General features: G+C 44.7%; 1 protein-coding gene across 2 annotated transcripts in view; it reads left to right on the top strand.

The window, feature by feature from the left end:
• The first annotated feature begins 1,613 nt into the window (after positions 1–1,613).
• Gpat4 (glycerol-3-phosphate acyltransferase 4) overlaps positions 1,614–16,860 on the top strand; it is a 32,041-nt gene continuing 16,794 nt past the window's right edge. The window contains exons 1-2 of one of the 2 annotated variants that reach the window (XM_090353874.1): positions 1,614–1,716; positions 13,501–14,421. In XM_090353874.1, the coding sequence (XP_090210000.1) occupies positions 14,257–14,421 (165 nt within the window). In that variant the 5' untranslated portion in view covers positions 1,614–1,716; positions 13,501–14,256. Of the gene's footprint in view, positions 1,717–2,171; positions 2,334–13,500; positions 14,422–16,860 lie in introns of those variants that run through there. The other variant, XM_090353875.1, reaches the window with a different exon arrangement.

Raw genomic sequence — 16,860 nt, 5'->3', positions numbered from 1 at the left:
ACTATCTACGTATTTGGAAACACAGATATGTATCACCACGCCGTTTTGTTGAGATAGTCGTGCTTTTTGTCAAGATCAGCTTTGAACGTGGTCCTTCCAATGTCTATCTCCCAAGTAGTTGTGATTATAGATACGAGTCACTGTGCCTGGTTCTATAGCTTTACTACTATGATGAGGACTATTACTATTATTTTTATGATTGTGAGGCCTGAACTCAGAGCTTGAACACTGCCCCTGAGGACGAGTCTTAGCTCTCAGGCTCCTGAGTAGCTACGATTAGAGCCCTGGGCACCCAGCTTTACTAGTTAGTTGTACAGTGGAATTCAATGAGTCAGATTATGAGTGCAGTGCATCTCGGTCAGTGCCACCCTGTCCACCAGTCTCCCTTGTCTTTCCCAATCTTTCACTCTTCTTATAAAGCCAAGAATCCTGGGGGATTCCCCCTAGCTGCCCAATCACTTTCCAAAGGTACCACTCCTGCCCTCCGTAATCAAATTCAGTTCCCACCTTTATGAATTAACATATAACTGAGAAGTGCACTTCTGGAGGAGTGGGTCAAGTGGGCTACTTACAGGTGTTCATTGGTCCTGGGGGCAGACAAGGGGATCAGATGTCAATCCTGATAGGGTTCATACAGCCTGAGCCACTCGCACGGGGACAGTCTAGTCATTTTTGTGTCTAGGTTTTGAGGTGTAATTTTTACCTTAAAGACTTAATCAAATTATATATCAAGAAGTTACATTCTGACTGCGGTGTGCAGAATTAATTAAGAGGGTTTGGTATTCCTGGAGGCAAAAAGGAATCGCCTAAGAATAGCCAGGAGTCAGGTGTGTAATCCGAGCCATCAGAAGGCAGATTACTAAACTCCAGACCAGACTGGGCTGGTGCAGGAAGGCTCTGAATGAATGAGTGAGTGAATGAATGAATGACGACTGGGTACAGATAGAAAGGCGCGGGTCAGGCGTTACAAGTCGGAAGGGACAGTGCGGGATGTGTACACGTGGGAAGTCCGGTGGGACCGCCCCAAACGGTGGCAGATGGCGGCGGGAGGGCGAAGGTCGTCAACCCCAAGCCCCTGGGCTTGATCAGCGAGGGGAGACTGGGGGAGGGGGGCCCGGGACTCTGGTGGGGGCCCGGGACGCTGGTGGGGGGCCCGGGACGCTGGTGGGGGGGCCCGGGACTCTGGTGGGGGCCCGGGACGCTGGTGGGGGGCCCGGGACGCTGGTGGGGGCCGCTGGGACGCTGGTGGGGGCCCGGTACGCTGGTGGGGGCCGCTGGGACGCTGGTGGGGGCCCGGGACGCTGGTGGGGGCCGCCGCCGCTCTCGGGAGGGCCGGGCCCGCGGCGAGCCTGCTCGGCACGCGCAGGGTCTCGGCGACTCGATGACTCGGGGCTCGCTCTTCGGGGCTGAGTCGCCTCGGCGGGAGGGGCGGCCGGTGTCGGCCGTGACGTCGCGCGGAACCCTGGGGAGGGGGCGGGAGGGAGAGCGCGCCAGACGCCCCTCGGGCCAACCCGGGCCGGCGGCGCGCGTCCCCGCCGCCCTCCGCCGGCGCGCGCGGGGTTGCGGGCGGGCCGGCACGCAGGGGCACGTCGGGCGGCGTAGACAAAGGCGGGTGCGCGCACGTCCTTACGCACGCCTGGGCCGGCGCGGCGGGCAGGGCAGGGCCGGGCGGGAGGAACCGTCGCTGAGGACTTGGAAGCCGGAGCCTCGCGGCCGGTGAGTAGGGACCAGTTGGTCTCCCTTGGAGCGGTCCTCCATCGCGACACGGCCCCCGGCGGATGTCCAGGGCCCCACGCCTCGCCCCGCCCCGCGTCCGGGAGGCCCGGTCCTGGCCGGGTGGGGCTCCGAGCCGCCTTCCCGCCGCCGCCGCCGCCCCCGCGGTGCAGCCTGCGCGCCTCCCCTCGGTCGCTCGTCCCCCAGCGGGCCTGCGCCGCCCCGGCCTTCCGCCCGAGATCGGCGGTCGCGCAGCCCGGCCTCCCGCGGGGTGCGGGTCGTGGGCGGGCGGCGCCGGGTCACGCGGAGGCGCCCGCGGCCGTGGTGCCTGCTCCCGAGCTCCTCTTCCTCGGCTTCCCCGGAGCGCGGAGGCTCGCCGCCCCCCTCGCCGCCCCCCTCGCCGCCGGCCCCCCCCTCCACCCCCTCCCGGCCTCGCTCTCCACCTCACTCGGAGCTCTTGGCTTCGGCAGTCCGAGAAAGTTGAGGAAGACCCGTTGCCGAGACGAGGACGTTAAGATTCCGCGCGCCCTTCTGCCCTGAGATCACTTGACTCCCGCCGAAGCGAGCCGAGGACCTTGGCTCAGTGAAGCACGTCTCGGGAGAGGAAAACAGTATGGAAAGTACGGGCAGAATCCTGTGATCCTGCCTGCCGGGGTTGTAGTTGTCTCTGGAAAAAAGGGGGGGAAAAAAAAGTAGTTCTTTTTGCTTGGTATTTTGGAGAATTTCAGAGTCACAAAGAAGTTGTAATAGAGAGCCAGCCACACTCGATGATCTGACCTCACCAACTCATGTATGGTCCATCCTGTTCCCTCCCTCTTTCCTCCTTGGGCATATCTCAGGGAACATCTTTTTGTGTCTCTGAGGATCAGATCTAGGGCTTCGTGCATGCCACTTCACCACTGAGCTATACGACCAGCACAAACCTCTTAGACACCGTTAAACAGCGGCGAATCTTTGTCCTTATTCTCTTATCTGGTATGCCATTTGAAAAAAATCAGCGTTTTCCCGTGTCTACCGAAAACTATAATTGGAACTTTTCATTTGTTCCAAATTAATCAGTTGATTAGTTAATTATTTTTATGGTACTTGGCCTTGAACTCAGTTCTTCACATATATTGGGCAAGAGCTCTGCTACTTGAGCTGCGCTGCCAGTCTGTTTTATGTTTGTTCATTTTCGATAGGGTCTCACTTTATGCCTAGGCCAGCTTTGGCCTATTCTTTCCTCAGCCACTGGGATAACAGGTGTACTGCTGCACGAGCCGTTAATTGAGATGGAGATTTACAAACTTTCTGCCTGGGTTCGTATCCAACTTCAGCCCTCTTGATCACCTCTCAAATAGCTGTGACTACAGGTTTGAGCCATTGCATTTGGCCCAAATTTATTGGCACTATTCTGTAATCCATTGGAAAAGTGTGTATCTATACCAAATCTTTATGGCCCCTACACATTTCTTTCCTGAAGGTCAGCATTGTGGCAGAGAGGTTTCCTGTCTCACTTTAGTATGTGGCACCTGTGTGTCTGGACAAGTTATTGAGCTTCTCTGCACCCTGAATTCAGGTTTAAAAAAAATGAAGACAAGAGAACAAGATGACCTGGAAGTTGTCATCCAGATCAGAAATTTCAGTGTGTTGTTCAGCAGTGTGATCATTAGAGTCCCTTTTCTGGTCTTTTTTAACAGTCGTAGACTGGGTTCCAATTGAAGTACATAATGACTTTATATGATACTAAGATTTTATTTTGAATGTGAATTTCTTTCCTTTTTTTGGGTGGGTGCCACCTTGAACCACAGCATTACTTCCAGTTTTTTTTTTTATTTTAATTTTTATTTTTTTTTATTGTAATTAGTAAAAGGGTTACATGATATTTGCCAGATAGAAGGTGCATTAATTCACATACATTGATACCCTTTCACATGTCTTGGTACCCGTTTCCCTCCCCCCCCACAACCCCCACCCATCTTGGTTTTCCCCCCTTCCCTATCAAATTTCAAATATCCAAATACAAATAAGTTCAATATATCAGATAACAAAATGAGATACTATACCTTATTTGGAATTAAAAGTATCATGGACTTTCATGCACAGGCTAGTTTTGAACTGCATTCCTCAGATCTCAGCCTCCTGAGTAACTAGGATACAGGCGTGAGCCACCAGCACCCTGCTTAGGATGGATTCTTTGGCAAACTTACAACCGTGTACACAGAGCTTATGGACATACCACAGTTGGTTGGTGTGCTTTCATTAGCTGTAGAGATGTGGGTGGCAGTGACTGTGTTCTGTGTGCTTTGGACTAGTACTGTCGCACCTCTGTCAGAATTCTTGCCTAACCTGTTTAGTTCTTCCCACTTGAGAAAATCTCTTGCTCTCTTATGGACTGGTGATGTGTGGACTATACTGTAGGATCTCAGATAACTAAAACCTGGTTCTGGCAGACCTTTTACCTCTTAACTCTGTCATGATGCTCATGGGAAGGACTTGATGGAAAATGTTCCATTCCACGTGTCATTAAGTTACATAATAGTGCCTCAGTAGTATGAGTAATGCTTTACAAAGCATGAAAATGGAATTGGAGAGCCTGTAGGAATGTTTTAAGTGCTTGGAAGGCCCCCCTTACTTTCTCTTGTAGTAGGGTTGAACCCAGGGCCTTGTGCTTACTAGGCAGACAATTCTATCACTTAAATCATATCCCCAGCCCTTTTAGCTCTATTAATTTTGAGATAAGGGCCTGCCTCTTTTCCTCTGGGCCAGTGTGAATCTCTTCCCCCACTTGTGGGGCTTGAATTCTGAGCCTCGGACTGTCCCTGAGTCCTTCAGCTCAAGGCTAGCGCTCTACCACCTTGGGACACAGCATCACTTCCGGTCCTCTAGTGGTTAATTGGAGATAAGGGTCTCACGATCCTCAGCTCTCGGCCTCCAGAGTAGCTAGTATTGCGCGGTGTGAGCCACCTGTATCCATGACCATCTTACACATAGCTGGGAGCAGTGACTGTTCCATCATCTCTAGCTATTAATTGAGATGAGGTATTGCTAACTTCTGCATGGCTAGCTTCAAACCTTGATCTTGTCAATCTCCTCTTGAATAATCACGATGAGAAGTGCTGGCCAGAATGAAGACATTGGTGAACTAAACTAACTTTTAAAATTTTTACTTATTTTAGTTTCATTGTTTGTCCTGGAACTTAAACTCGGGGCCCTGGTGCTGTCTCTGAGCTCTTTTGCTCAAGGCTAGTGCTCTACGACTTTGATCTACAATTCCACTTCTGGTTTTTCTTTTGGTTAATTGGGGATAAGAGTTACAAGCTTTCCTGCCTGGGTTGGTTTTGAACTATGAACCTCAGATCTCAGCCTTCTAAGTAGCTAAGATTACAAGCATGAGCTATCAATGCCCAGCTGACTTTTTTTTTTTTTTTTTTTTGCTTTACAGATTTCTTTGGGAAAGCACACCATACTTCTACCCAAGGTCATTTTTTAGTCCAGAAGTCTGTTTTTTGACATCTCATAGGCCATGAATTCATAGGGGATAGGTTCCAATAGCTCATGCTCCTTCCCATTGGTTCTCACAGTGTGCTTGTCTGGTGGAGCAGGCTGATCCAGCTGACTTATTTTTGATGGTACTAGATTTTGAATTTAGGACTTCCCATTATTAGGTAGGCACTCTGCTATTTGACTCAAGTCTGCAGTTTTCCCTCTGACCCTCTGTTCTTGAAAGCACCTTCTTGCTTTTGATTTTTTTCATTCTTGTTTGTTTTTTTTCTTTCATGGGTCATGGGGCTTGAACTCTGGGCCTGGACATTGTCCCTGAGCTCTTCAGCTCAAGGCTACAGCCCTAACCCTTGAGCCTCAGCCTCACTTCCACTTTTCTGGAGGTTAATTGGAAGTAAGAGTCTCACGTTTTTTTAGTGCCTGGGCTGGCTTTGAACCTTGATCCTCAGCTCTCAGCCTTCTGAGTAGCTAGGATTACAGGCATGAGCCACCGCTCATCCCTTCACATTGTACAACAATGTGATGATAATTTAAAACAACAACACCACAAAATGCAACAACCTAGCAAGGAAAGCTAAATCCAGGAAAGCCAAACTACTTATTCGTGGTCACGTAGAGTAGATATAACTGCTGTGCTTAACTAGTATATGTTGAGTACTAAAATGAAGAAATACAAGTCAGAATTATTAAATCCCATTCCACATTCATTAGTATGTCTAGTATTGAAATGGCAGTCTCATCAGGTGTTAAAGAGGTTGTAGAGAAAATGGAACTCCATGCATTGCTGGAATACAGAATGGTGCAAATAGGAAGAAAGGCAGTTCATGACTGTAATCTTAAGTATACTGAGTGAAATAAACCACTCTTGTCTCTTTCTTCCTTCCTTCTTTTTTTTTTTTTTTTGCCAGTCCTGGGGCTTGAACTCAGGGCCTAAGCACTGTCCTTGGGCTTTGTCAACACTAGAGCTCGACCACTTGAGCCACGACACCACTTCTGGCTTTTTTTTTCTGTATGTGGTACAGAGGAATCCTTCATGCATGCTAGGCAAGCACTCTCCCACTAGGCCAAACTCCTGGCCCGTGAAATAAACCAGACAGTAAGTTGTTGCTTTGGTTTTTTTTTTTTTTCTTTTAAGAAAAAGCCATGGGGCTGAGAGTATAGCCTAGAGCAATATTCCACTTGGTAATGATCTAAATGCCTTGCGTCTTAGAGCCTCCAAAACCCAGTTTTCTATTTTAATTTTTCCTAGTACATGGATAGGGCCTGGAACCTTTTTGCATGGGCGTAGGCACAGGTCCTTTGAGTTATAGCTCAGTTGTAACCCCAGCCCCAGTTTCTTTTTGAAACTCACTAGGTAGTCTGTGACAGCCTTAGACTTGAGGATCCGCCTGTATCCACCTCCTGTGGATGACAGCTGTGCTCCACTGTGCCTTTCTTAAATGCATGGTGTCAGATAGCAGAATGTCTTGTGTCTTTGTTACCCTCCCAGCTTCCAGATGCTGTTAAAATTAAATCAGGCCAGAATGACCTTAGATAAGACTAAGACCCTGACAGCTGACCACATTCTGTCATCTAGTGAATTGAGGCTTCTTTGGCCTGTTGTGTTCTGGCTGTTATTGAGTGCTTTAGTTTTTGCAGGATTGATCAGGCTCACTTTATCCTAGTAGCTGAGTGCTACTTTGTCCCTTTGTAAGAACTATGCATTTCTTCTACAGAGCAGCATCCATCAAGCAGTATCTTGTCCTTCGTTGCTTCTGATCCCCTAGGGCATTCAACCAGCCTGGCACACATTTCTTTTGTGTCTGCGTGCATGTTGGCTTACTGTCTCATCAGAAGTGGGCATCTGATGGGTCTAGTCTTGACAGAGTAAACTAAGAATGATGGTGGCGTTTCTCTGAAGTATAACCCACTCTAAAACCAGCTAGATTCAATTCCTCAGTTACAAATGGCCTCAAGACTGGGAATCAGATCTGAGCCAGTCTGGCAGCTTTACTAGTATTCTATAATGTCTGAGTTATTCAATCTTTCCAAAGCTCAGCTAAAAAATAGAGGCTGGAGTAATATTTTCAGTGATCAATTAATAACCTGGATGCTTGTCATTTTCTTATTGCCTGCAGCTTTGTAATAATGACTTATGATTGTGCCTTCAGTTTATCGAACATTTTTTCTAAGTACTACTGTGATAGCTTGTCTATATTATCATATTCAGTCTGCATGAGAATCCATGGGATACATACTGCTCCCATTTCATCTGTGAAGAAGCTGAAACATGCAGTTAGAAAGTAATGGAGACTGGGGCCATGAAAGTGGCCTAGTGGTAGAACGACTGTCTAGCATGCACGAAGCCCTGGGTTAGATTCCATGTTGGTACCACTTACATAGAAAAAGTCGGAAGTGGTGTTGTGGCTCAAGTGATAGAGAAAGCTCAAGGACTGTGCCCAAGCCCTGAATTCAAACCCCAGGACTAGCAAAGAAAAAGGAAAGATAGTAAGGGAGACTGGTTTTGCATGCAGCTTGTCTGATTCCCTGTATGTTTAACCATTCTCTTCACTGCTTCCTTGACATTCCAAAGTATTTGTTTGTTTAGAGACAGGTTCCTGTCCAGGAGCTCCTGGAACACTACTCATGGTCTGACTTCCAGACTCCTGCCCTAGCCCCCTTAGGGCTCTGTAACTTTTAAGTAAATACACATAGATAAAGATCTTGTTTGGGGAAGGAATTTAAAAGACATATATATCTGTTTTAATCTCTATAATGTATCTGCCACTCTGCAGAGTCTAGATACAGGTAAATATTCTAAACAGCTTGTTACTGTTACTCCTTTTTCAAGGCTGGCAATCAGTTTCATCAAATAAAAACAAGACAAAATCTCAGAGCTAAATGTAACTGGAAGCATGGTTCAGTGTTATCTGTCTAGCAAGCCTAAGCCTCTGAGCTCAAGCACAGTGCCACCAAACAAAACCATGTTGTCAGGGTTTTATACCCCTGTGGATGCCTGGGAGCAGGCAATACTTTTATTTATGGGGGATGAATGCGGGTGCTGTCCTGTACCTTACAAAATGTTCAGTGTCATCCCAGTTCTGTGACTGGATGCTAGAAGCACTTTCAGTCAAGGTTATGGTACCCAGAAATATCTGCTGATTGCTGAATGTTCCCCAGGGGATCAAAACTCACCCCTGGTTGGAAGTCACTTTCAATTTATGCTAAGAAGGATAAATTTCTATAGATGGAATTGTTGTATCCACCGTTATGTACATTAAAACATTTTAGGGAATCACTAAATTGTTTTTTATCGAAGTTGCAACATTTTATACTCCATCAGTATTTGAAGGTATTTTCCTCATTCTAACCAATAGAGTGATGTATTTATTTATTTTTTAATATTTTGATCTGGACACTGTTGTCTCATGCCTATAATCCTGGCTATTCAGGAATCTGAGATCTGAAGATTGTGTTTCAAAGCCAGCCCAAGACAGGTCTAGTTAACCAGCAAAAAGCCAGACATAAAGGAGTAGCTTAAGTGGTAGAGTGCCAGCCTTGAGCCAGAAAGCTAAGGGAGAGCCTGAGATCCCAAGTTCAAACCCAGTACTGGCAAAAAAAAAAAAAAGTTGTTCATATAAGTGATTAAACTCAGGACATTAAATTTACAGGCAAGCAAGTATTCAGTCACTTGAGCCGTGCCCTCAGTCTAGCTATCCTTCATAAATCAAGCCTTTGGTACTTTCTAAGCATGTAGTTTGTTTTTTAGCTTGTAGATTTTTGTGACCAAAAAGTAGGAATACTTCTATTTCTGAATCTTAAAATTTTGTAGTCCCTTGGATCTTGTTGGATTCTAATGAAATGTTAATACACACCATTTGTTGGGATGTAATATGTAGTACTTTGTACTTGGCCTTAAAAATGCATCTATTGAACTAGGGATGTAACTCAGTGATAGAGTGCTTGCCTGGCATGCCCAAGGCCTATGTTCCATCCCCTGAACCTTTTTTTTTTTTTTTTTTGCCAGCCCTGGGCCTGAGCTTGGGGCCTGAGCACTGTCCTTGGACTTTCTCAAGGCTAGAGTTCTACCGCTTGAGCCACAGCACCACTTCCAGCTTTTTCTATGTATGTGGTACCAATGAATTGAACCCATATCTTTGTGCACGCTAGGCAGGCCAAACTCCTGCCCCTCCCCCAATTTTTAAAATATGCATCTAGCAAGTATTATCTAGATATCTTTGTCAGTCTGTCTGCCTCATCTATGTATCTTGAAGTTAGGGTCTTGCTCTTGTTCGTCAGATGTTTTACAGTTTGAACCATACTTTTAGTTATTTTTCACATAGGGTCTCAGTGTCTGCCCAGGACTGTATAGCTTGGAAAGTGTAGCTTGCTGCTGCCATGCCAGCCTGTTCATTGAGGTGATGTATTCCAGGCTGGCCTCAAACAGTGATCCTTTTGTATCATAGCCTCCAAAGTAGATTATGGGTGTGAGATTTTGTTTCTGGCTTTAAGCATTGATTTTTTAATGAAAAGGATACTTTGGAGTTGGCATGTAATATCTCTGGCATATTCTTACAGTTACAGTCTTCAGAGTTTAGATGTGTCAAAGAGCTAGTTAAAAAGGTTTGCCTCTGAACTTACGAATCATAAACATCCTGCCACTTACTTCGGACAGGGTCAGACCTGGTATAGTAGAGGCTCTAAGTTTCCTATACCCTTTCTTCTAAGACTTCTTTTCCTTGTGAACAACCATGAAACATTTGAAATGTTTATTTACTTGATTATTTCTGGTATATATGTTCAACATTAAATATGTAACCCCTCACAATTGTCTGGCACATACTATGTTAATTATGAACAAGTCACTCTAAGAACTGAGACCACTTGGATGCCTAAAGGCCCAGAGTTACCATTCAGGGAGTTGAAGAATTTAGTGGGCTTAGTAATGGGACCTGTTACCTTCCTAGAATGATGCCATCTTCCTGACAGTCTTAGAACTAATTGGTTCTTATGTTTTGTCTGAAATAGTTTAGCTATTAGAGCAACTTTGGCCCAAATGGTTTTTATTATGGTGGTTGGATTCCAACTGAGGAAACTGAAGGTGGGTAAATTTTTCCTGTGAATTAATGGTTGCTCCACCTCAACTATTGGAGGTAATGGTTACATTTCCTTCATGCAAAGTAATGTCCTCTCCTAAGTGAGCAGTTTTCTGGAAATCATGGTTCTGGATGAATTCTGATGTGAGTAGCTCAGGTATTTCCAGTCATCATAGCCTTTATTATGGGAGCTCTCAAACACCAGATATCTCTGACTTTAATGAGTTTTCTCCTAAGCCCTCAAGATGTTTGTACAGTTGTTTGATAACTGCCATTTACTTGCTGTTTTCTCTTCTTCTAAGAATTAAATTGTAGATTGGTATTGGCAAGGTAACTGGTCTGGCTTGTTCACTGTGCTCTGGGCAGGAGGCTAGCACTCATAAACAGGCAGTCAGAGGGTGGGGCAGGCCACCAGGGAAGAGGTTACCACCTCTAAGGGAGGCGATTATTTGGCTCATAGTGAAGCAAACAATTCCTGTCAGGGGCCAGATAGTAAATATCTCAGTCTTTGTAGGTTACAGTACCACATATCCTTTTCTTTTTTACATATCTGTGAAGAAAGAAAACCCATACCTAGCTCAAGAACCTTTAGATCAGACAATATCAATATTTGGTTCTCAGGCTGTGGTTTGCCAACCTCTGAACTAGGTGAAGAAATGAGCGTGTTGCTACATGTGTTTAATATTTCAGGGGCATGAACCCAGAATAACTTTGGGAATTCTTAATTGATTTTGATCCAAAAAAGAGTAGATCAGAACTTTGGCTTATGGAGCCCTGTTTGGTAAGTGACAGTCCCATTGGACCTGTGTAACTGGCCAAGGTAACCTTGGTCAATAGGACAGAGAGTTCTGTTCCTTCCCTGCAGGATACTGGCCAAGCAGAATGTGACTAGAGTTAGCCTGGGCGCTGGTGGGTGCCTGGAACATAGTGAGGCAGGCTGCTTTGAGGATACGGTCAGAAACTGCATGTTCAGTGAGTCTGGCCAGGTTATATGAAAGAGCACTGCTGTACCTTAGATTCTGAGAACAGAAAATTCTGATACATGAAATCTACATCTAGTTTTCCTTTAACCCCAGGAAGTTCTGTAGAGCATGCCTGGGAAGTGTTCACTTATTTGTTTCTGGGTAATCTGGGAGATAGGAAAGTGCAGTAATTGAAGAGCCTGGCCTCAGACAGAGGTGAAATTGGAATTCCTGCTCTACCATTTAGTGGTTGTGTGACCCTGAGAAACTTAATCTCCTTAGCCTCAGTGCCTTGGTCTGTAAATGGCAGTGATCATACTGCCACAAAGAACTTGTGAGAATTGAGGCTATTGTGTGGAAAATGCTGCTGTCTCAATTCCTATCGTGTTGTCTTCATTCCGTGTATAAGCAGTAATGATAACATGAATGTGGAAGAAATAGGGATCAGAAACAGGAACATATGTTTGTGATTTAGATCCAGCGTGACTTTGATCATACTTGATCGCCCCCTGTGATCATGTTAGGAGAAGAACAAAACTGGATCTGTGCCTGCTTCTTGTTTTCTGGTCTGTTCAGTGGAAATAATACTTGTTGCCAGGAGTGGTGGCTCACACCTGTAATCCTAGCAACTCAGGAGGCTGAGATCTGAGGATCGAAGTTCAAAGCCAGCCCAGGCACTAAAGACCACCAATAGGCTCTAATCTCCAATTAACCATTAGAAAATGGGAAGTGGTGCTGTAGCTCAAGGGGTAGGGCAGTAGCCTTGAGCTGAAGAGCTCAGGGATAGCACCCAGGCCCAGAGTTCAAGTCCCAGGACGGACAAAATAAATAAAAAGTAATAAATTCATGGATACTGACTTATCTTAAAATTTATTCAACATTTTATAAAGTCAAACGTGATACCTTTCTTAGTTACTAATCTGCAACCTATCAACAAACATTATTTTTTATGTATTTATTTTATGAATTTAATTTCTTGAACTTGTAAATGTCTTAGAACCAAAAGGTGATTCATGCTAAGCCAGAATGTTTTGCTAGGGCTGAGAGTGTAGCTCAGTGTTAGAGCACATGTCTGGTATGTGCTAGACCCTAGATTCTGCCCTAGCACTATGGGCCTTTTGGGTCATTTTGTTGGAAATGGTTGATAGGATTCTGTCATGTTCAGGACTTCAATTAGTAACTTTTTTTGTTTGTTTGCTTTTAGTTTTGGTGCTGGTAATGGGCTTGAACTTAGGGCCTTGCATTTTTGTTCAGCTATTTTGCTCACAGCTGGTATACTACCACTCGCGCCACATTTTTTTTCTCCTGATTAATTGAAGATAAGAGTTGACCTTTTTCTGCCTAGGCAGTCTTCAAGAAACTGCCATCTTCAAATCTCAGCCTCCCAAGTAGCTAAGATTGCAGGGGATTACTGGTGTTCAGCTTTGCTGGAGCTTTTGTAATAGGGAATGAGGACTAAAAAATTGGTATGCTTTTATGAGATATTTGAAATAGTGGAACTTTGAAATGAATGACCAGAGTGAGAAGGTGGCTAGAGATATGTAATCTTGGTTGAAGAAATGAGAGAGTATCTTGCAACATTAAAATTGTATGTGTCCTTTTCTTCTGTAATCCCCTTTCTATGAATTTATCTTGGAAATATATTTGCCACATGCATTTTGGATATAGTAAATTCAATACATTATTTGTAACAACCAAAAGGTGGAATTGATGGTGTTTAGCCTCTTAGATGACTGCTTACCTAAATCTGGGTACTGTGTTTCCATTTGTAAGCTATGTATCTGTGAAGAGCAAGGGACCTCTGTGAGCTGATGGAATTCTTCCAAGCTATAGTAAGCTGAAAGAACAAGGTAAAAAGCAAGGTGGGAGGAAAGCAGAAAGGAACAATTAATATCCTCCTATACAGACATTCTCTTAGGAAAAATACCCAGCAAGAACTCTGGGAAATGACCGGTAGGAGGGGATTTAAATTTCTTATTATATTGTTTTTAGCCTTTATGTTTTACAGATATATATATATATATGTTTAATTCAAAAAGTTTGAGTGACTACAGTTCCTATTATTGGAGTTGTAACCTATATGGAACTGTTAATGTCTGTCTCACATTGGTGTTGTGCCTCTCCGGTCCCTTTGACCTGGATGTCTGGAGAAGCTGGCGCTGACGGCAGTCTCACTCCAAGACAGTCTGCCCCTCCCACAACAAAGCACATTGACGTTTTTCCCTCTTAATTTGTGTGACTGACAGTGCTTCTCTTTCCATCCCCAGCTCCAGCAGCATGTAAACAACTTTTGCCAAGAAGCCAGATCACCGCTGAGAAAGGGGTCTTCAGGAAGAATTTTCAGTGGCCACCTCTGCCAGGTGTGCCTGGAGTTCTGCAGGCATGAAACATTCCATGCCAGCCTCTGTGTGCCACTGGCGAAGGTTGAGGCTCTTCAGGTAGGAGGGTCCTGGGGGCAGCAGCACCAGGAACCCTTCCAAATGGAGAATGGAGCCAGATTTGAACTCTACAGTGAATTTGGGTTTCAGCTTATGAAGGAATTTTAAGCAAAACAATTATTTAATTTCACGTATTCACCTTCAAAAACATTGTGTGTCAAGTGCAAGAGTCACCCCATCCACGGGAGTTATCAGGAGTTTTCTAGCACCAGAGGTGAACTTGGTACTTCTGGCAATATAGACCTGCTGGACAGAGTGATCTGCTGAATGCTGTGGAGCAGGCCACAGAGCAAAACCTCTGGAAGCAGTGGACAGGTGGTGGAGTGGAGAGCTCTCCTTTGCTACATACGAGCACAGAGACATAGCCTGGACCCGGATGCTGGTACTGAAGACTTGTTCTGCGGTGCTCTCTATCAAGTTCCTCTGCTCTGTACAAGCAATTGAATGATGTGATCCTGGGGATGGAGTTTGTCACCCTTAGGGGACTAGCTTCCTTTCCCAGGTTGGTGCTGTCAGAAAGGACCATCTGAAGGCCACGGTTTGTGCGTGGGGAAGAGGGCACCAGCCTGGCCTGGATCCTCCACCATGTTCCTCTTGCTGCCTTTTGATAGCCTGATTGTCAACCTTCTGGGCATCTCCTTGACAGTTCTCTTTACCCTCCTGCTCGTTTTCATCATAGTCCCTGCCATTTTTGGAGTCTCTTTTGGTATCCGAAAGCTATACATGAAAACTTTGTTAAAAATCTTTGCGGTGAGTTATTTGGGTGGGTAGTGTCAAGGGGTGGGAGATGGGGACTGGTTTTAGCAGACACAATTCTTACCTGGCTAGTAAGAAGACGTGGCTGTTTCTGCTAGGTCTGGGGGAGGCTGGGGAAGTAGGGGGGTGGCCTTTGGAGGAAATGGTGAAATGAATGGCCAGAGCTCCTATTCCCCAACTCCATGACTCTACACTTTGCCTGCCATATCACAGCATGGGACTCAGCATCAAACTCATTACTAGGCACCGCCTCTCCCTGTAGATCAGGTATGTGGGATATGTGGTGCACAGTGCTGCCAACTTGTCCCTCTCTGAGAAGCCTTTTCTCTCCTTTACATAGTTATCTAAAGGAAGTACTTATATTTCAGCACAAAAAAATGGATAGAAAAGGGAGTCTGAAGTGTTTCCTTTTCTGAAAGACAGAGGAGAAAGAGTAAATTTCTGAACATAAGTAAGAACTCTTAATACCATTGGCCAGAACTGGCTGCATTATAAAGGAAGTAGATGAGAATGTGTTCTGGGAACTAGTAAAACTAAGTGAGTAAGACTCACTATCAGATTTTGAATGTTTAGGCAGAGATTTGGTCATACATTTGCAAAATCTCAAAACTAGTCATCAACTCTTCAGGAAGTCTCTTCCATAGGTCAAATTCTGTATAATTTTGATAACTGCAACATCATGGTCAAAATAATGCCATACCTCTTGTTTATGGGGTATCTGGTAGGCTTGTTTGGTAATGCTGGAGCTTTTCACATACTGAGCAAGCGTTTTTCTTCTTGAGTTTTACCCTTAGCCCTATCTTATATTTTGAACTCAGGGCCTGGGAGGGATCCCTGAGCTCTTTCATTCAAGGGACAGCCCTCTACCACTTTGAGCCACAGCTCTGCTTCTGGTTTTTTGGTGACTGATTGGTGAGACCTTTCCTATCCAGTCTGACTTCAATCACGATCCTCAGATCTCCAGCCTCCTGAGAGTTTAGGATTGTAGGTGTGAGCCACCAGTTTATTTTATAGTTAAAAAAAATGCTTTCCCCTTCCTGTAATTCCTAGAATTATGTGATGAACATGGTAAGTATCCACATTTTTATCAATGAGGAAAAAGACTTAGAAAGATGACCTAAATATATGAAATGTTCATTATAGTGGAGGAAATGAGATTTTTTTTTTTATTTTTGTTGATGCAACAATTTGAACTCTGGACGGACCACACACCTGCTAGGCAAGCACTCTCCTTCTGAGCAAGTAAATCTTTTTTACAACTATATTTTAAAATGTACACTCTTATGAGTTTTAATGTAGTATTATCATTATGCCATGGAAAATTCATTCATTGTTTACTGTTGTGCTAACCTGTGGAGTTGTAATTTTGGGCCATCAGAGACACATCTTGAACATCACTGGTCTGAGCAAAGTGATTTAGTAATGGAAAGTAGTCAAGGAAATAGATTAAGATTTCAGAAGAGTAGGAGCTGGTGATATGGTACCATGGTAAAATACTTGCCAGCATGTGTGAGCTTCTGAGTTCCATTCCTGGTTGCCACTGTGCCCAGCTTCATTAGCCATTTCTACATCTTACTGATGTTCTTTGTAAATACCATTAACTATCATTCAGTTCATATGTTGTGCTTTTGTCTGGTTTGGGGGCAGATGGGGAAGATGTAGATGGATGAGTCCCTTCTTGGAGGACTAAACTCAGAGCAGGCCCTGTGGATGCTGAGTTACTGAAGACTAGAATGTTTAAGGAGTATCCATATTTAAAGTGTTTCAGTCTTTTCCGAAGTATATTTGCTTCAGATGTCCTCTTTACAGTGATGATAGTATTTTAGAATGGAATTCCAACTGGTTTGAAAATGACTTTAGAAAAGAACCCTGTGCGTCTCTGCCCGAGGTGAAAGGTACCAGTCAAGTTAGGGGAAAAGGATGAGACCCTTGTCATGGTCTTCTAGCTGCACTGTGTGATAGTGGTTATGAGGGTTTGGAAGCCCATCTTGCTGTGCTTGTGGGATTAATGTGGGATGAGCATTTGTTTTGGACCAGGTATCCCTCATCTTGGATCCTTGGGATTTTCCAAACTCACCTTAATCATCCAACTTTACAGTCTGTTTCCTCATCTAGAGAGCCATGGTAATTCCAGCCTCACATGGAAGTAGTGAATGTCCATTCTATCTATTGTAACTTTGACTGGGTAAGGACACATTGAAGGAGATGAGGATGGTTAGTGGCAGGAAGGAGTTTGAGATTTCATCATTTCAGGTCTAATTTTTCAAATGGAGACTTTGATGGAGAGAAACACTAAGAGTTGATTAAGTACAGCCCTTATTAATTGCCTATTAAGTGCCAGTTACTCTCAAACCACACACATAGTAGGTGCTAGCTTCTACTTCCATATCTGTCTCATAGGAGAGACAGATATGCACACATACACCTAATTCA

This window comes from Megascapheus bottae, chromosome 20 (assembly GCF_031878675.1).
Source record: "Megascapheus bottae isolate mThoBot1 chromosome 20, mThoBot2.hap1, whole genome shotgun sequence".
In the NCBI taxonomy this organism is placed as follows: Eukaryota; Metazoa; Chordata; class Mammalia; order Rodentia; family Geomyidae; genus Megascapheus; species Megascapheus bottae.
Note: the sequence above shows the minus strand (reverse complement) of the source record. Positions and strands in the feature narration are given on the sequence as shown.